The sequence below is a fragment of the Rhinatrema bivittatum genome, chromosome 2 (assembly GCF_901001135.1).
Source record: "Rhinatrema bivittatum chromosome 2, aRhiBiv1.1, whole genome shotgun sequence".
NCBI classification, from domain to species: domain Eukaryota; kingdom Metazoa; phylum Chordata; class Amphibia; order Gymnophiona; family Rhinatrematidae; genus Rhinatrema; species Rhinatrema bivittatum.
The window spans coordinates 762213889-762235288 of NC_042616.1; the positions used below are offsets into that span (position 1 = coordinate 762213889).

At 44.3% G+C, this 21400-nt stretch overlaps 1 protein-coding gene and 1 long non-coding RNA gene across 3 annotated transcripts in view; one reads left to right on the forward strand and one right to left on the reverse strand.

The window, feature by feature from the left end:
• ANXA13 (annexin A13) overlaps positions 1-21400 on the reverse strand; it is a 128198-nt gene that overhangs the window by 8114 nt on the left and 98684 nt on the right. For both annotated transcript variants that reach the window (XM_029591982.1, XM_029591983.1), the window contains 2 exons: positions 5949-6024; positions 3269-3381 (listed from right to left, as the gene is read on the reverse strand). In XM_029591982.1, the coding sequence (XP_029447842.1) occupies positions 3269-3381; positions 5949-6024 (189 nt within the window). The remainder of the gene's footprint in view (positions 1-3268; positions 3382-5948; positions 6025-21400) is intronic.
• Positions 1928-3695, forward strand: LOC115085681. Its single transcript, XR_003854928.1, has 2 exons — positions 1928-2406; positions 3188-3695. It is a non-coding gene; the product is annotated as an uncharacterized LOC115085681 (long non-coding RNA).

Consider the following 21400-nt stretch of genomic DNA (forward strand, 5'->3'; position numbering starts at 1 on the left):
CCTGCTGGGCCATTTTGGTCTTTGTCTGACATCATTTACTATGTTTCTATGTACAATAAAGCACCATTTATTTAGAAAGTTTGGGACTAATCCTTTTCCAGAGAATGTAAAATTCCTGCATCTCTATTACCTGCCCCCCTTACCTGACGGTCTGACCTGAGCCAGCCGGTAAGCCAGCCAGTGAGCCAGCAGATGAACCCGTACGGTTCAAATAGGTGACCTGAGACAGTGGACTGTGCAGAAGAGAGAGCTGCCAGCAGAAGGAGCAGGTCAGAGGCACAGGTCATTTTTTTCTTCCTTTTCCCTGCCATTCTATGGGTTTCAGAGGATTCCCAGCTGTGAGAGGAATTCTCTGGATATTAGGAGTTTCTGCATAATGAAACACTAGATAAAAGGTGTTCTACTGCACATAGATATTTGAAGGCTAATGTACAATCATTCTTGTATATACAAATGAATCTGCTGGTTCAATTAAAAAGACTGTGTTGTGGAAACACGGTAGCGGTTCCATCTCTGGTATTTTCGTGTGCCATGGGCCCCAATACAGCTGCAGAGGAGCTCCAGCAAGCAAGAACCTTTTGGAGACTTGCGCTGCCAGGACGAAGATAAACCGGATAAGGAAGTCATCAAGATAAGACATCTACAGACCTTGAGATGGTGAAGACGAAGACGGAGCGTGAGGACATCATGAAGACACAGGATCCTACCTATAACAAAGTGCCTTGAGAAGCAGATGACGAGAAGTCCTAAGGAGGACTGGCTCCTTGTGAAGGCAAGGTTGAAGTGAAGACTGGACCTTTTTATACTGAAGAGAAGGCAAGTCCCTGATGCCATCACTGGTGGACTTCCTCCCTCGCTGTCCCTTTAAGAAGGGAGAAGAGGCGCGGCTTTGACCCCTAGGAGAGGGGGCAGGATCTCGGACAGCAGCCCTGCAATGCTGAGGAGAAGAAGCAGGGCTCGACGCTGGAACTTAGGCCTCAGAACAGACCTGGCACCAGGCAGTCTCCCCAGCCACAGGAGGAAGGTTTCTGGCAGCAACTGGCTCTGGGCAAGGACGGGGATGTAGGATCTCTTACACGGAGGGCCCAAGGTAAAATTGGTGGCCTCCGGGCCACATAGAAATACCTTCGGTGGTCTCCAGGCCATGGAGAATGCCATCAGCGATCCCCTGAGCACAGGAGGTGCCTCAGCGCGGCTCCTGCTGCCCGAGGAGAGCATTAGCGACCTTGAGCCGTGCCGGGTGACACTGCGTGGCTCCAGCCGCATAAAAACAGCGTTGGCAGCCCTGGGCCGCAGGAAGGCAGTAACAGCGCAGCAATGACAGAATTCGGTGGCCCCTGGACTGCATGCAGGACACAGCGCGGCTCCGGCCCAGGCAGGAAGCATGGCGGCGGCTCCAGCCGCGTTGAAGAAACATCAGCAGCCTTCAGACTGCTGCAGAAGGGGAAAAAAAAAGTGGAGATACTGCCCAAACAGGGCAGAATCGCAACAGACTGCAGTCTTCAAAATAACCAGTTCTCCCTGGGATCATAAGGGCCAAAACATTTTAAGGATTAAGAAAATAAAATGGATTTTACAAATATATAGAAATATATAGAAGTCAAACTTGCGCGACTATATATCCTGACCAAGTTAGCCGGATAAGATTACCTGGTTAAGTCTGCTGGCCACCCAGCAGCTCAGTATTGACCCTTTACATTAGTATCTATGCCTGCTCTTGTGAATGTCTGTATGTTTATTTGGTGACTTGGTAGATTACTTCCATTAGAACATAAGAAATTGCCATACTGGGTCAGACCAAGGGTCCATCAAGCCCAGCATCCTGTGTCCAACTGAGGCCAAACCAGGCCACAAGTACCTGGCAAGTACCCAAACATTAAATAGATCCCAAGGTAGTAATGCTGGTGACAAGCAGTGGCTATTCCTTATTGATTAATAGCAGTGAGAAATCACTAGGGATTTTAGGTAGAGCATGTGTGCAAGGCTGACTCAGGTTCTTACACGAAGTTCATTCAAAACAAGAACAGGGTCTGTCTTTAATCAGAACTCCTTGAACTTGCTCTCAGCTGGTCACATTGTCTACTTACAGACAAAAAGCAGACTTTGGGTCATTTATCACTGCCTTAAAGTCCAGCCTTCTTAAGCTCCGTGTACCTTGCATAGACAAAACAGTTTTGCTCCGTGCATGCTTAGTGCATAGCTGTCACTCGTGCTACACCTTGGGTAAGTCGCAGGCAGGCCATGGCTATTTTTGCTCTCATTTTTGTTATTGCTGTATCTCACATTGAATGCTTTTGTCCAGGAAGGTGAGGAATACATAAAATGTAAAGATGATGATGAAAGAGATCACACTGTACAAGTCAGACGAAAATGATAAGCAAAAGTGGCTCTGTCAGATCAGCAAAGGTGAGATAAGATTTTACTGTCACTTCCTTAGCAGAACAATTGCTAAAATTCTCGCTAAACTAAATTCTTTAGTAGGACCTGTTCTGCCACAAGCCTGGCTTGTTTTATTGTGTTATGTTTACATTAATGTATTTTTATCTTATGTATGTTATGTTTTCTATGTAATCCACCTCAAACTATTTTTTGAGGTGGTACAAACTTAGATTGTAAGCCCTGTGGGGATAGGGAAATACCTACAGTACCTGAATGTAAACCGGTGTGATATCTCAATTGAGATCGAATGTCGGTATATAAAAATAATAAATAAATAAATAAATAAAATAGAGTGCAGGCTATAAAGGTTTTTTGGTTTTTTAAAAAAGAAATACTGTAAATACATAAAATAAACCAGAATGATGCTGGAATGAGTGATACAAGAGACACATTCAAATATCTCAAGGGTATACATGCACAAGAGGCCAGCATTTTTTGGAGCAAAGAAAATTCTAGAAGAAGGGATGGTAATATGAAGCTAGAAGGGGGAGAGACTCAGGAGTAATGTAAGGTAGTATTTTTCCTTGTTGGATGCGCGGAGGGACCACAGATGGTATGGGATATCTTGAAAGCCTGGCAGAAGCAGAGAGGTTCATCAGCGGTGCAGAAGCAAAGAGATAGGTAGACCAGATACCAAATCAGGTCTGGAAGGAAGATAAAATGGGCAGAGTAAATCAGCTTTTCGGTTGCCATCTGCTGACATATTCTGTGAATGTATGAGTGCTGCATCTTTCTCGTCTTCTGCCAGAATCAACAGTCTATTTGGAGGATTGAAACTGAGAAGGCCGGTTATGAAATTAGACTGGCTGGGCCCCTTAGAAGGACTTACCTCTGCTCTGGTCACAAGGATTCGAATTACCATGTCCTCATCCGTTCCTGCTCCCTTCATGGCTTTGTGCAGCTTTCCGGCAAAGTAACTCTGGCAGTCTCGGGTGCATTGCACTAAACAGAAACACATACATTCTAATGAACATGCTACGCTGCATGAGATTAACACGAGCAAAGGGATGGACAAATTCTGAGTCAAGATGGTTGAGCAGTGCCATTATGAAATGTGCCATGCATGGGATAGCTCCAGGAAGGAATGCATTATTGGTCTGGCCCAGTAAAGACGTCATCATAAAAGCAGCATAATGCAGACAGAAGGATGCTGAATGCAAAGCACAAAAAAAGCCTGCTCTCAGTTTCATCCCTGCTATTATGTTTAGCTTTGATGCAAAGATTAACAAGTCCGCAAGTGCAAATGTAATATACAATAAAAAAAAAAAAAGGAACACCAACAATCAAAACCGCTATATCAGAGAAATAGTGACAGTGGCTGTAGGTGAGGAGCCACGCTAAAGTGTTTGTCTTTTTAGAAGAAATACCCATTAAAATGGTGAATAAAGAAGCTGGCCGCATGGAAGCCGCTTACTCCTTGAGAAAATACCAGGGTTGGTATGTTCCAGATGTTTTTTTGTAATTTTTCATGGTTTTTCACAAACAATTTTGCCAATGTAATGAAGTGTTTGGAGCACTGGACTACATTACACATTGAGATTAAGAAAATGGGGGTCGGATGATTATAAAAATCAATTGTGGCTAAAGAGTGTGCATCTATGCTGTTATGCACATGTACGAGGGCCCCACAGTTAGTTTGCTTATTGAGTATTTCCCTGTTATATAGCTTTGATTGTTGGCTGTCCATGGTATTTCTGTATTATGTTGATCTTTGTCGTTCAATGACTCACTTTACCAAAGAGCAGAAAAAGAAAACAATGTTAGTCTACCCAAAATAAAAATGAGTTGAAAGAAAACATGTAACTGTGTGAGATTATATCTTTATAACGCCAAAGAACTTGTAAGGGGTAATTTTCAGAGGCATTTCCGCAGACAAAACAAGTTTTTTTTAATGCACAGACATAGCCTTTTACAAAAATTGCTTGTCCGTATGCATAAATGTCTTGTTTATGTGTAGGTTTACTGGACTGAAAGAGGGATGTTTCTGGGGGCAGAATTTGGGAGGAATTTGGATGGCATTTAAAATTTTCAGGGAAAATCTGTGCGCACATTTTAAGAGATGTGGTTGCATGCGGGGTAGGTAGGATGGGATAATCTCTTCAAAGGAGACTTATGTGCTTAGAAAATTAGTGTAAATTTTCACATGTGTTTGCCAATTTCCTTATGTGAGCTGCTTGAAAACTAAAGATGCAAGCCTTGGAGATTACTAAGTTCCTTTCCTCAGGCAATGAATAGCCCTGAAAGCATAGAGAGTCCATCAAGCTAGGTTGAGAGAACATTGCACAAATCTGATCTTTGAGTGAGTTTCGTCACTCCGAAGGTCATCAAATCTTCACAAGAGACCACTGTTCTGTTCGTACGTCTCACTTTGAATGTCAAAGAGGCCCCTAACCCCCTACACTAATACCTAAACCTCACCTCGAGTTACTAGATGGGCCTCCCATAGAGATATACATACCCATCTAGTGTAATGGCATTACTGCTTCTCTCTCTCTCTCAACTTAGCACTTCACATAGGTATTAGTGCAATAAAATGCCTATTACCATAAAACACACCCCTTTGTCTATCACATGTGATATTTAGTGCATTTTGATAACTCCAGGCCTACGTTAGGGGTGTTCCAGGGCATAATTAGGAGGAGTTGAGTTAGCCAGTTAAGTTAACTGGCTAACTCCAATGTTCAGTTAAACAGATATCTTAGTAGGTTAAGTCTGGTCAGACCAAAGACCTGTCCTAAAGTTAGCCGACTATATTCAGTAGTGCGGCTGCACTACTGAATATACCTCCAAAGTTAGCCGGATAAGTTTATCTGGCTAACTTTGTTATCCGGACTGTGTCTGAATATGGACCTCTTGGAGATTTTGTTTTGCATTGATATGTTGGAGTGAACCTCCAGGGTCTCTGGGGAGCTCCTTGTGGAAGAGGGGGGCAGGGAGTTGGACTACCTAACCACATGGAACATTAGAAGGCCAAAAAGAGGCAAAGTCTAAGCCAATGTGTTTGGCAGCACAGCTGCATCAAGCATCCAAGATGAGGAAGCAAGGCCGGCCAATGTGAAACTGCAGCAAGATTCTGGTATGTTCTTAGCTAGGGAGACCAGGCAGAGGCCTGAGCCAAATGGTCCTTATATGCAACATCTATTATGTAAAACAAAGATTCTCACTGAGTGGAGCAGAGTTGGTAAGAACTCCCTTCATAAGAAATTAGTAGTATATTAGTGATTGTTTTGGTGAATTCCATGAAAAATAAATTGTGTAAATAGTTATGAAAGGTTTAAACAAATAAAACTAATTACATCTCACATTTCACCCAAAATGGAAGCTTGCTACTCTTAAGATAACCATTTCTGTCCTAATGCCTATATTTCTCTAACTAAATTGTGTATTCCCAGGATAACCCAAAGCTCTGCAAGATAGTGGGACATGCATGCGCATAAAATTCTGTACAGTTTTAAACTCAGTTGATCAATGTGGGGAGCAACAATGAAGAGTGAAATTTGGGGATTTACCTAGAGTTAGATAGGCCTCCTTCAAGTCTCCTGAGGTTTCGCTTTCAATTACTTCTTCAATGTCCTTCCCATGCAGCTGAAAAGACAAAGGAACGGGTCAGTGTTGGAAGCGGACGGATTAACACTCGTGCACCTAGGATGCTGCTACTGTCCCAACGTCACTGAAGTTCATACTCAGTGCCCTGCCTGGAGGGATGGCACAAGAAGCTCACTAAGAATGGAATGACAACGTATGACGTTGGAAGGATTTTGTGATTTTGTTTTATTTTGCCATCAGCAGTGTTAAAATGCCCCGCTTACAAATAGTTGTAATAGCTTCAATACTGGGGGAGCAGAGTTTATGTTTATTTTTCGGGTAGAAAGATGACACGTTCCAAAAAATAACCCCCCACCACCACCACTACCACCACCATTATGGATGCTGGCCTAGCACATACCTTGAGCCACCTAGCAGGCCATTTGAAGTGCTGCTTTTCGCTGCCAGCATATATTTATCTGTTTACAGAACCTCAGAGTCTCATGTCACCATTCACGGGATATGGCATCTCCCAGCGATATGAGTCCATGTGTTCACGTTTTGCTGACAGTTCTGCACAACCCCTCTTTGCTCATTCTTTCTCATACTGTGTGGCCTGTTTCTAATTATATGGCTGGCTTGTGTCAGAGTAAACCCTAAATCACAGAACAATGTATTGATGTTATCAGTTTCCGGATGAGAAGTCGTGCCCACGCTCACAGTCCTAACGTTTATCTCACAGCAATCCATTCTTCCTTGAGGCAGCCTGTTTGCTGACGAAACATGTTTCAGGTCATTAGAGTGGAAACTATTTTATCAGGTACACTTTTCGCAATGTGCCTAACTGCAAAATTATGCGTGTCCTTGTAAGCCTGCACCGAACAATTCAATTTCCAAGCATAAGGTACCCACACACACTGAGTGTGAAAATCAGATTGTTTTGCAGGTGAAGTAAAATGGGGGTGTAAAGTTAGGCAAACTAGCAGAATGCCAGCTATGCAGGAAGTTTTTGAAAATGTAAAGTATATGCATGCATCTAATGCATGCACACAACATATTCCTCCCACCCCGGGAGTACAGCTTTTTTTTTATGCAGCCAAGTTTGTGTGCATTATGAGCTTATGCACATATGTTCAGGCTCTGATAGTGGCTAATTTGAGTCACTTGAAAGTACCCGCCAGATCCCAAACAGGAAAGTCCATGTCATGCTGCTCACTCCCATAGGTGGGAGATGGAGACTTCTAGGACTATCCAGCTAAATAATGGTTTATGAGCCTCCCTATAGAAAAGATTTCAAACCTTTTTTTAAACTCAGTTTAATTACTTGCCTCGACCGCATTCTCTGGCAGCATATGGCTAACTTACTTAGGTTAACTCTGAGATCAACATTCAGAAGGGGTTATTGGGCTAAGTTAAAGACTTAGCTGGACAAAGCCCGAGTTTTAAATTTCCCTCCCCACTGAAAGACTAAGTTTTAGCCATGTAAGTTATTACAAGGCTATAAGTTGGCTGGATAAAAATGAAATTGGGTGGGGGCATTCTGGGGATGGTTTCAATTTACCCAGCTGGCTCTGAATATCACCAGTAGCCAGTTAAAGTTATCCGGCTAGTTTTGGTCAGACAAAAAAACAGTCCTAAAGTTAGGCTAGAGAACTGCCAAAACAACTCAACACAAACAAAAGTGGTGACCAGCGGCTGAGTTCCACGCCCCTTCTCTATGCCAGGAAGTAAAAATGTGTAGTAGGCCAAGTGGCCCCCCCTCCTGCCCCCATACCACAAAGCCCCTCCAGCCCCACATGCCAGGAATTAAAATATGTAGTGATAGAGTGGGTCACCCTCACCCCATACAAACAAAATGTAGTGGCCAAATGGGCCCTTACCTATTCTTCTGAATCCACAATTCCATCTGCAAACTCTTAAAACTCTGTATGAGAGCCAGTGGGAGGAGAACATAAGAACATATAACAGGTCCCATTTTTGGGCGATTAAGCTGCAACCAGGTGTGCTATGGATCCGGGTCCAAGCCTGGATGGGCGGGAGAAACTATTCTCCTGGGCCCCTGGCAGGGTCAGTCACAACAGTCAGCAGATCACACTCTAGCTCATAGATCCCCAAGAGGTGTAAAACTATCCAGGACAAGAACAAGGAAACCAAAACCAACAAAATAGGTAGAAAACAGGATTCAAAACAGGGTCCAAAACCAACAGAGTCCAAAAGTGGTGCTCAAAATAATCAGTTTACTGCAGCTTAAGTCTCCGTGCCCAAATTACAAACAGCCAATATACAACAGATCACCAAAATCAAACATTTGGGTTTCCTTGCCCATTGTAGATCTTCTCACCTCTTTTCTCTCTTGCACCTTCATCCATAGAAAACATATCCTCACCAGTGATGGCAGGATAACTAGAATATAGCTCCAGCACAAACTGGGCAGGTGGGAAAAAAGATCCCTAAGCACAAAAATGTTAAACTGGATTCTAACCAATCGAACAAAACTCCAACTGTAATCCAAACTCTCAAAAGTCTTCAAGTCTCTTGAGTTCTTTTCTCAAAAGCCTCAAAACGTCTCTTCATCCTTGCTGTTACGGGTTGCTTGGACAAAAAGATTTTTGATCCAGTCCTGGTTGCATTCAATATTGAATCATTATATATGGTCATCCCTCAGAGTAGTGGAGCTTCTAAAGTAACGAGGGGAATCCTCAAATGTTCCACTAGGTGTCAAAGTATAAAGTTGCCTCCTGCTCCCGAATCCACAAGGGCAAGAGTTTGGATTGTAGATGGTCCGCAAGTCAGGGAGACTGGTAGAGAGAGCGGAGGAGAAGGCGTGGTAAAGCCTAAGAACAGTCCTTCTGCAGGACTTAGGCCCGTCCGTTGCCCGGACAAATAGGGCATGTTGGGACATCGTGACCAGCTTGTCCACAGTACATACATATGCCATGCCTCTTCCGAAGTCTTCTCTCTTTTGAAGTCAAATGACTGCGACCAAGTTGCATCGGTTCTTCTCCACTGGCACAGGTAAAGATGGAACCATCCGAATTGCAAGTTTAGCACGAGTCTCCTTCTGAACTGGTCCTTTAGTAGGCTTGAGTTCTTTCACCTTATCACGAAGCCGGTGGTCAATTCTAGTAGCCAAAGCCACTAGTTCATCCAGTGAGTCAGGTGTCTCACGAGCGGCAAGCTCGTCCTTCAAACGAGTATTCAGACCTCTGAAGAAGAGAGTTTTCAGGCATCTAGGCTCCCAGCATAATTTTGTAGCAAGAGTCTTGAACTCTATTGCAAAATCAGCCAGTGGTCATTGCCTTGCTTCAGGTCCACCAGGTCAGAACCAGCAACAGTCACTCGAGTAGGATCATCAAAAACGGATTTAAATAATTCTAGAAATCCATCAATATCCTGCAGGATTGGATTCTTACATTCTCATGGCGTTGAAGCCTAAGACAAGGCCCTTCCGTCAAGATAAGGTAGAATATAAGTAGTCTTGGCATAGGCTGTGGGGAAATGTGTAGGCTGCAATGCGAAATACATGCAGCATTGGTTTAGGAAACCTCTAGTTCTTTGAATCTCTCCAGAGAAACGAACTGGAGTAGCCTGAGGTACCATAGTCTTTATAGTTACTTCAGGTAACTGACCTTCATTACTGGAAGTGGTGCCTTGCATCTTCTGTGCTTGTAGCTGATGAAATGCTGAAGTGAGTTTCTCCAATGTGTCTTGTAGTTTAGCAATGCGCAGGGCCAGGCCAGGGATGGCCTGTAAGGCATTGAGCTGTGCCGGATCCATGGAGTTATCAATCTGTTATAATTAGTGAGGTTTGGGTGGACCCTTGGACACTGTGGCAGCTGACCACGCCCATGGGGGGAAGTCCTGTGAGGGACCACAGGTCAGGCTCAGCTTAGGACACACAAATACAGAGATTGATCTTTTATTAGACAATGTGATGAAGCCACCAGAGGTGGCAGTAGTGAGCAGTAGAAGTAGCCCGGCTGGGCTAGTATCCCTCAGGCGCTAGAACAGTGACTCCTCCGATAGCAGTGCTGTAGTGGAAAGAACTGAGAATAATGAGTACAGTGGAATATGCACAAAGCCCCAGTATGGAGAACCCCAGGATAGGGAGAGCAGGCCCTCGAGGAGCGAGTACCTGATCCCTGAGAGCTGAGAGTCTTGAAGGTAATGTACTCACACAGCGGTTCCACATAGGAGATGGCACTAGGGCTGGAATGGAGGCAGGCCCTCGAGGAGCGAGTACCTGGTTCCAGGGAACGGCTCTGAGGTAAAGATGGTAGTACTCACTGGTGTTGAAGATAGCGAATCCTTCCAGGCGGAAGAGAAGGTAGGAGCAGGCAGCGAGTCAGGGAACATGGGCCCTCGAGGAGCGAGTACCGGTTTCCTGATAGCGCCCTGAAAAGCAAGTGAGGTCCACAAGGAGCGGGTACCCCGTTAGCGTTAAGAGTCCAATGGAAATTGGAGAGGCAGAGTAGCTGGGTACGGAGAGCGAATCCCATCCGTAAGATTCCCCCTTGCTAACTCAAAGGCTAGCAAACATTGTAGGCTTTAAATATCTGGGCAGCGCACCAAGTAGAAAATAAGAGTGAGGGCCGCGCGGCACGCGCACCCTAAGGTACCAGCTGAGCATGGCGGGAGGCAGCGCCCAAGCCGGTCCGGGGACGCTGGAGAGGATGGCAGGCAGATGCCGTGGCGTCCATCCATAGCAAGAGGAGGTGCAAAGAAAGAAAGGTAGGCGGAGTGAAGCTGTCGGGAAGGGACGGTTGCAACAGTTAGATTTGTTTTTTTCTAGGGGATGCAATATTAAGGACCTTGTTATTTGATCTAGCATTTGGAAATACTGTACTTGATGAATAAATGAATACTCCATGTACTGTTCAAGAGTAAAATACTTAACGGTAATAAATGCAATTTTTTTCCATAATTGAAAATAGCCCTTCAGATTAAATTCCTGAAGCAGATTAGAAATATCCTTATATCTTTGAATCTCAAAAAGCACCGTTTGATTCATTAGATCGATCCAGGTTTTATAAGGTATTTCCTCCTCCTTCCATAACATGAGAATAGGTTTTTTGTTTTTTTTTGCTAGCAACAGAGCCATAGACACAAATTTCACCCGTCTACTGCATAGTGCTCTAGGTCGATCATATAAATGTAAATATAGTCGTTTACCTGACCGAGCAACTTCAGTGTTCAAAACCTTTTCCAACAAACTTTGTATCTGGCTCTAAAAAGAATTAATCTGTACCTTACAGAACACAGTGGTAAAAATTGTTTGGTTTGACATATCTCAAATTGTTGGGAGAAATATGTGGCCTATCTATTACAATGTCTCTGTGGTCTACAATATATAGGACAGACATCAAGACCATGCTGTACGAGACTGTTAGAACATAGAAGCTATTTCAAAACAATCAAGATGCATGCTGTAATGGTTTCTCATTTTGTCGAATTCAAACACAAGGTCACAGGCATTAAGAGGTCCATTTTAGAATTAGTCAAAAGCAATTGGAAGGGGGTAATCAGGTCAAAATTTGACAGCTACATTAACTACAGTGGATATACTGACTGTAGACTGTAATACCAAATGGATTAATGTTGAAATTGAATGGAATCCATTTTTCAACAATTGATCTATATAGTGATTCATTTTTTGTGTGGGTAATATAATTTGACATAAGAAACAGCTGACTGCCATTGCAGTGCATTTTTCAATCCAGCTGAGTATCATCGGACGTCACTCATGGGATGAAGTAGGGTAAAATGGGTAGACTTTTAAATGAGGCTATTCTTGTAATATGGCTGACGCCTTGGGATGAAAACGGAGGCTTTTTGTTTATAAGAATATTAAATGTAAATAATTTTGAAGGGCAATCGAGTGCATTGTTGCTTTGCCAAAAATGCTATACTTATCTTATCATGTAAGTTATTAATTTGTTTTTTAGTAAAAGTTATTAAGAAATCAAGTGTGCAGAGTGATTCAAAATACAGTACTATGTCGGGTTTGCCACTTTGGAGATTACATCTTCATGATTGAAGCTGAATACATTTAAAGGAAATAATTTTGTTTTCAAGAATAAATATTGCAATTCCTGGCCGTGGCAGGCCCGCGACCAGTTCTACTCACCCCGATGCCCGGCTTCTGGACCTGCCCCTTCCTCGTTGGCAGTGGTAGGCAGCCACCTACGTGCTCTTGCTCTTGCTCCTGCTTCGCTGCCAGGTCCCTCTGGCAGCTCTGTGGCCTTCCCCGATCCCAGTCGGGTCTCCCCATGTTTGTTTAGGGGCGACGCCTCCATCAACTAATTTCTGTCTGTTCACCTTAAGCACGAACGCACCTTCCCTGATTTTAAAGGGGCTGCGGCGGGAAACCTTTCCACGGCCCCGGATGATGATGTCCCCAGGCCTTCCAATTTAAGGCAGGCTCTGCTGTTTGGTCTTTGCCTTGGCATCAGGTCTCCACGCTTCATGTCGTATGCTTAGTTGCTCGTTGAGTTTCTGAGTCTTGTTCCTGACCTAGTTCCAGTTTTCGTGTTCCTGTTCCAGTCCTTGCGTTTCAGTTCCAGCTTTCTGACTCCTGAGTACCCGTTGGACGGATTTCTTGGCTTGACCCTCGCTTGTTCCTGGCCACACTCTGAATGAATTCCTTGGCTTGACCTTCACTTGTTCCTGACCACGCTCTGGAAGGATTCATTGGCTTTGACCCCCGCTTGTTCCTGACCACGCTTTGGACGGTTTCCTTGGCTCTGACCCTTGCTTGACCTTTGACCTTGTCTCCAGCCACCTGCCCTGACTTCAGTTCGAACCTGACTCTGCTTCCAGCTGACTACTTTGGATTTGGCCTTTCTTAGGCTTCTGCCTTTTACAAGCCCGGACTTAACATATTCCTGACTCCTAGCCTGCTTTAGTCTGTCCGGGCTTCTGAAACCAGGCCCTGTCTTTAATTCAGCTCCGTTAGACCCTGCTTCCTGGCTCCTTCCTTAGGATACTCTTCTTGGGATCAACCATGCAGAGGCCCGCCTAAGACCAGCTGGCCCCAGTACCCAAGGGCTCAACCTGTGGGGAACGAGGGCTGGTATTGGCGAAACTCCAGTTGGCCTCTGCTTCCCATTCAGCTCTGCCTCCCGACGGTGGGGACCCATGGGGTCATCCCCATGGGTAGCGCCAACTCCCCTACGGGCTAAGGGTCCACCTCCACAACAATAAATGAAACATTTTAATTGAATATAAAAAAGCCTAAAATATGGAAGGGACAGGTGGATGACTATCCTTGGACCAATGATTAAATATGATCCATTGATAATGACATGGGAATAAAAACTGAATCTTCCAACTCACGGGTGTTATGGGGGTCCACTGTATTATATTGTATGGTTTATATAAGCAATACTAAGGACATTAATGCTTGTATTTTGCTATTTATATTGGGTGCAACCAAGTGCTGACTCTTCGTTTTTTGATTTACTGAAAATTGACCCATCTTTGTTTTATTAGGGTAACTATATGATCATCCTCTGTAGAAAAAAGATATTTGTATATTTATTATTTGTCTTATGATTTTGTCAAGCATTGGTAATATATTGCTTTATTCACCTACTTACTTAGCCATGACAAACTATTCATTGCATTTGTTGATTTACAAAGCTATTTTCTAAAAAGGTAGAGTCAGCTCAATCTTTTATTTCTTTGTATAGTTACATGTTGACATGACCTGCCAGCAGTGAGTGGTTAACTTCATGTTCAAGAACAGGGCAACTTTTCTGATTTATGTTTCATATCAGAGGAGCTAGTAGTATTTATGATTTTTTTTTTTTTTAGTTAGCTTTATTTTCGTGGGAGCAACTAAGTAAATTAAAGATAAATATTGTCCAGATTGTTATCACCAGCCTGTGTCAGCATCACATTAATACACAGACAATTTTCCCTTCACGCCAAATCCCTCAAGCCTCAGAAGGGCGAATAAAGGCACCAATCTGAATTACAAAAAAAAAACCCCAGAGAGACTAATTGTAGCCTGAAAAAAAAAAAAGGCATTTGCATCATGCATGAGGAAGATCCACCATTATTCACCTCTGCTTCACCTATAGACCTCCTCCAGAGCAGCTATTTACCCAGATACATCCATGGGTCTTTGATTTACCTCCAGCGTTTCTCCAACCTGACTCTATGTACTCTGACTTCAAGCTTGTGCAGTTACGCAGCTTCCAATAATCTGGGGATAGGGAACCACCTACAGTACCTGAATGCAATTCACTTTGAAGTGAAATTTAAAAATCAGATAAATACATAATGAAAATAAATTTTCTATGGGAGCAATTTTGTCAAGTCTAAATAATTTTTTTTTAATGCTTGTGGAAAATTAGGAACAGCTAAGCTGCAAAAACCCCTCTTCTTTTACTTTAACAGAGAGCAGCACAGTTTTCTTTTAACAACCTTCCCCTGTTTCTAAATACTGGCTTGAAACTTTTGAGCAATTATACCAATTGTCAAGGCTTCAACCCAGTGACTGTCTATTTGTGCCTCTCTTAAGCATATATAATCCATGCTGATAAAGGATGAGCAAATGGATTATATAGCTAGGGTTGAAGTCTTGACAATTGGTGCTATTGCTCATAAATTTCAAACTTATGCAAATTCATCCTCCCTGTGTGTATACTACTATGTGTCCAATATAGGTGCACATATTTTTCTGTGTAAATACTGTCTGAAATTTTCCAACAAAGCCTGCTTTTAAAGTGCCTGTGTTGGCTTCTCCATCAGGAATTACAATGCTATCCTTCCGAATCTGCTTTCACTTATCCTAATGCCTACATTTATTTATTTATTTATTTATTTAAAGTCTTTTCTATACCGTTGCTAAGTTATATACCATCGCAACGATTTACATGTAGGCACATAAGTAAGTTTGGAGTAAGCGTACTATAGTACATTCTAACAGGTGCCATTAAGTTTCGGTTACATTAAATCATAAAAATACGAACAAATGTTTAGTGATGTAGGTTCTGACCAGGTGTACCTAGAAGGTACTTTTACAGGTCAAAAAAAATCACATTTACTGCGTTATATTATTACATTCATTGTGTACTCAATTTGTTAAAATATTGTAATGCACATTTATGAGAATACATTAGCCTACATAACATGCACATCAACTCTTTTATCCTATTCTGATCCTACTTTTACTTATACTTGTAGATTTACTCCCTCTCTACAACACACACGTTCAGTCACATCTTACATGATCAAATGTCCACGCCATATATTTTCTATATTAAAGCAAATCCTTATGCATATATATCTATCTTCTCAAAAACATTGCTCAAATCCATGGGACTGTGGGTCTCTAATGATTTAGGGGATATAAAAAGACACATACAGTAATGACATACTGCACTACTACAAGGCAATCAGACTCATTCATACTAACTGCTTATAGCACTGACTAGTAATATTACCTAAAGTTATTTCTTAATCACACAAGATAATATACACAGGGAGTAGCCCTGTGAGCCTCACTGTCAGCAGGCGTAGTCTCAGTGGCGTGGGACACAGCTAGAACTAGAGACTTTATTATGAAGGAAGGAAAAAGTAATGTCCACAGAAATGGAGATGTAGAAGTACAGTCCTGGGCAATGAGAATTGCCCAGAGTGAGACCACAGATGAGAAGATCCAGTAATGACCCGCGGAGCTGGGTACTAGGGATGTGCAGAGCAAAATTTTATGTTCATATTTCTTATGTCCGAAAGGGGGTCCCACTTGCGGTCAATATGGACATAAAAAAAATTCAATGAGTTGGGTATATGTACATATGTCGCCCATTAAAGTCAATGGGGGAAGGATTTCCAGCCTATTTTTGGCTGCAGAATTATGGTTTTCTTATCAATTGGCCCAGGAGAAAGTTCCCTTTCCTTTGTGCAGGGAAGTACTCCCTGGAAAGGGTCCACCCCTAGAGTTGTGTGTACCCGGTGTTTACATTGGCGTCCAGTGAATATCATTGGCGTCTAGTGAATTCCGTTGGCGTCTAGTGAATTCAGACGGTACTTACGCACTTCAGCAGATGACAAAGGAATTGGAGGATCTCTCAGAAATAAGAATACGTGTGGGAACACAAGGTCTGGATGAACAGGCAGGCACAGCAATGGAGTTAAAACAGCAGTAGGAACACAAGGCCTGGATGAACAGGCATTTCATTCGAGGACAGAGGTCAATCCCAGCTAGGGACACAAGGCCTGCATGAACAGGCACAGGAACTAGGTTAAAACACTGGTAGCTCGCCAGCATCTTTCTGATGCATGCTAGAATATTGGCAGCGGTATGGGCATGGTCCGTCAGGTGGGTGTGCAGTAAAGCCCACCTCCACCCTCATGCTTGTTCAGGGAAAGACTCCCTGGAATGGGTCCACCCCTAGAGTTGTGTGTACCCGGTGTTTACATTGGCGTCCAGTGAATATCGTTGGCGTCTAGTGAATTCCGTTGGCGTCTAGTGAATTCAGACTGTACTTACGCACTTCAGCTGATGACAAACGAATTGGAGCCTAGGATCTCTCACAAATAAGAATACGTGTGGGAACACAAGGCCTGGATGAACAGGTACATCATTCGAGGACAGAGGTCAATTCCAGCTAGGGACACAAGGCCTGCATGAACAGGCACAGCAACCAGGTTAAAACACTTGTGGGAACACAAGGCCTGGATGAACAGGCACAGCCACTGAGTTAAAACACCTGTGGGAACACAAGGCCTGGATGAACAGGCACCGCCACTGAGTTAAAACACCTGTGGGAACACAAGGCCCGGAAGAATGGGCACAGCAACTGAGTTAAAACACCTGTGGGAACACAAGGCCTGGATGAACACGGATACTCGGATAGTAATTATGTGTTTTTTTAATGTATTTATATTCTTATTCGAAAACGTTTCTAGCACGTCATACTTGATTACACTCAGGAACTGTAGGTATTTCCCTATCCCCAGAGGAACACAAGGCCTGGATGAACAGGCACCGCCACTGAGTTAAAACACCTGTGGGAACACAAGGCCTGGATGAACAGGCAGGCACAGCAATGGAGTTAAAACACCAGTAGGAACATGGATGAACACTGATACTCGGATAGTACAATTTTTTTTTTATAGATTTATATTCTTTTTTTAAAAAGTTTATAGCACTTCATTTATTTTTATATTTATTTGTCATTTTTATATACTGACATTCTTGTATTCAATGCAAATCATACTTGCTTACACTCAGTTACTGTATGTATTTCCCTATCCCCAGAGGAACACAAGGCCTGCAGGAACGGGCACAGCAACGGAGTTAAAACACTTGTGGGAACACAAGGCCGGGATGAAGAGGCGCAGCAGTCGAGCACAGAGGTCGATCCCAGCTAGGGACACAAGGCCTGGATGAAGAGGCACATCATTCGAGGACAGAGTTCAATCACAGCTAGGGACACAAGCCGCGGAGGAAAAGACACTAACCAGGATCCTCCAAGCCCTCATTTTCTCCAAATTAGACTACTGCAACTCTACATTTCTTGGACTCCCTTCCTCATACACAAAACCACTCCAAATGGTTCAAAACGCAGCAGCCCGTCTACTAACAAACACTAGGAAAAGAGACCACATTTCCCCAGTCCTAAAAGACCTCCACTGGTTACCAATTCAGTTCAGAGTCATTTACAAATCCATCACCTTGATATACAAAATCTTTCACCAACACACCATAATCGACCTACAAATTCCTCTCCGTTTATACAAATGCACAAGACCGACCAGGGAAGCCTACAGAGGATGCCTCCTTGTTCCACCCTCCAAAACCACTTATCACAGCACCTTTAGAGATTGAGCCCTTTCCACAGCAGGTCCACCGTTATGGAACTCCATCCCCCCAGATCTCAGAAATGAACCTTGCCTCCTAACCTTTCGGAAAAGACTCAAGACATGGCTTTTCAGGCAAGCCTTCCCAAACTGCACCTAACACACACCATCAATAAATTCTCAGCTCAGAAGCTGTATATATTGGACGCCATATTTGTAATGTACTCTTGTATATTTTTATATTCTACACATGTATATAATTAACCTCCTCTATCCCTCTTTATTTCTTACACTCCCAGTTCATAGCCCCAGTTAATTGTAACTGCATCTCTTCACCACGTGTATTTATGTTATAGGTTGTTTTCTTTGCACCCCTGTTTTCTGTAAAGCGACATCATGTGAACGATTTCATGAATGCCGGTATAAAAAAACCTTAAATAAATAAAATAAATAAGTAAGTACCGCAAGGGAAAGTTGAAAACAACTTTGAAGAGGGAGTTCAAGAGGGCGTGAAATTGTAAAGAGGTAAATGGGTGGGGTCCGTGCAGTCCGCCCGCAGGATTCAACCCGGCGGGTTCGGTCGGAGCGGGGTTTCGGCGGATCCCCCACCCCCACCCCTTTCGCGGGGGGTGGGGGAGGGGCGGGGAACGCCTCCCGAACGGCCCCGGCCCCCGCAGGGCGCATTTCCTCCGTGGCGGTGCGCCGCGACCGGCAACGGGTCGGCTGGGAAGGCCCAGGGGGGGCAGGTGGCCCGCTGCTCCGGCGGCGCGTGTTATAGCCCCCCCTCCCGGCGTTTCCTCCTTCCCCTTTGGCAACTGTTAACTTGTCTTAACCTCATTCACTACATCTATGCAGACGATGTTCAGATTCTTATTCCCATAACAGAATCTATTAACAAACTTGGCTATTCTTACAAGCCTTCCCTGATCCTTCAAACTTTCACTAGATAAGTACAGCTACTCAGCTTTGAATATGGAACTTCGCCCCTCCAATATTCTCCTCATTTAGCTACCCTACTTATGCACTTCAGAAAATGACAAAGGAATTGGAAGATCTCTCAGAAATAATAATACGTGTGGGAACACAAGGTCTGGATGAACAGGCAGGCACAGCAATGGACTTAAAACACCAGTAGGAACACTAGGCCTGGATGAAGAGGCACATCATTCTAGGACAGAGGTCAATCCCACCTATGGACACAAGCCGCGGAGGAAAAGAAACTAACCAGGATTCCCTCCGTAACGGCGAGTGAAGAGGGAAGAGCCCAGTGCCGAATCCCCGCTCGTCCGGCGGGCGCGGGAAATGTGGCGTACGGAAGATCGCCTCTCTGGCGCCGCTCGGGGGCCCAAGTCCTTCTCATCAAGCCTCAGCCCGCGGACGGTGTTAGGCCGGTAGCGGCCCCCGGCGCGCCGGGACCGGGTTTTCTCGTAGTCTGTTTGTTTGGGAATGCAGGCCAAAGTGGGTGGTAAACTCCATCTAAGGGTAAATACCGGCTCCGGCGCGTGTTATTGCCCCCCCCCCCCCCCGGCAGCAGCTTCGCCGTTTCCCCCGGACAAGGGTCCACCTCCAAGTTCAACAATTTCTTACTCTTTACTTTGTCTGTCGAGGCTTGACGTCTCTAAAAGGGTTTGACCTGGAATGCTGTGCATGTCCATCCAATATCGCATACAATATAAAGTGGCATGTTTAATTCAAAATGTTGTACACGGGGAGATCTCAGAAATGAACCTCGCCTCCTAACCTTTCTGGAAAGACTCAAGACATAGCTTTTCAGGCAAGCCTTCCTGAACTCCACCTAACACGCACCATCAATAAATTCTCTGCTCAGAAGCTGTATATATTGTATATACAGGTGGCCCGCCGCTCCGGCGGCGCGTGTTATAGCCCCCCCTGGCAGCAGCTTCGCCGTTTCCCCCGCCGTTTCCTCCTTCCCCTTTGCCAACTGTTAACTAGTCTTAACCTCATTCACTACATCTATGCAGACGATGTTCAGATTCTTATTCCCATAACAGAATCTATTAACAAAGCCATCGCACTTTGGAACAACAGCTTACAAGCCATCACTAATCTCCTCAACAGTCAAAGCATGAGATCTTATTAAGAAACTGACATTATCCTCAACAAATTTCTTACTCCTAGCAAAACCTCTACCAAGTAAGTACACAGGGGTCTGTATTTTCATACCCCAGTGCTTGCTGTTTGAATACCGCTCTTGCCGTACCGACCCGCAGGGACCACCTAGGGACACAAGCTGTGGAGGAAAAGAAACTAACCAGGATTCCCTCAGTAACGGCGAGTGAAGAGGGAAGAGCCCAGCGCCGAATCCCCGCCTGTCCGGCGGGCGCGGGAAATGTGGCATACGGAAGACCGCCTCCCCAGCGCCGCTCGGGGGCCCAAGTCCTTCTGATGGAGGATCAGCCCGCGGACGGTGTTAGGCCGGTAGTGGCCCCCGGCGCGCCGGGACCGGGTCTTCTCTGAGTCGGGTTCTTTGGGAAATCAGCCCAAAGCGGGTGGTAAACTCCGTGTAAGGCTGAATACTGGCACGAGACCGATGAAACAGCTAGTAGCAATCGGAATCTCTGGATTGGCGCTCGCCTGGTTCAAATTGTTGCTAACCAACAGAGGTTATAAGGTAAAAATCCAGAACAAAGAATCACCACGCCACGACTTGGCCATCGGAGTCCCACAAGGTTCCTCTTTATCCCCTAAACTCTTTAATATTTACCTCCTACCACTCTGCCGACTCCTTACCAACCTCAATTTAATACACTTTCTCTATGCAGACGACATCCAGATCCTGATCCCCATCAAAGAATCATACACAAAAACCCTCGAATACTGGGATTCCTGTCACCTAGAAATCAAAAGCCTCCTCAAAAGCCTAAATCTGGTACTAAACTCCTCTAAAACTGAAGTATTACTCATAACTCCTGACAACAATCTCACAGCTTGTCTCCCAACCAACCTACAAACTACTCATGTGAGGGATCTAGGTGTGCTAATCGACAATTAACTGAACTTGAAATCCCATATCAATAAAACCACCAAAGACTGCTTCTATAAACTGCAAGTTTAAAAAAGGATAAGACCACTCTTCCACGCCAAAGACTTCAGAACCATCCTCCAAGCCCTCATTTTCTACTACTGCAACTCTACATTACTTGGACTCCCTTCCTCATACACAAAACCACTCCAAATGGTTGAAAACGCAGCAGCCCGTCTACTAACAAACACTAGGAAAGGAGGCCACATTTCCCCAGTCCTAAAAGACCTCCACTGGTTACCAATTCAGTTCAGAGTCATTTACAAATCCATCACCTTGATATAAGAAATCATTCACCAACACAACATAATCGACCTACAAATTCCTCTTCGTTTATTCAAATGCACAAGACCCACCAGGGAAGCCTACAGAGGATGCAATGCCGGTATAAATAAATAAAATCAATAAGTACGTAAGGGAAAGTGGAAAAAAAACTTTCAAGAGCGAGTTCAAAAGGGCGGGAAACCGTTAAGAGTTAAACGGGTGGGGTGCGTGCAGTCCGCCTGGAGGATTCAACCCGGCGGGTTCGGTGGGACCGGGGTTTCGGCGAATCCCCCACCCCTTTTGCGGGGGGGCGGG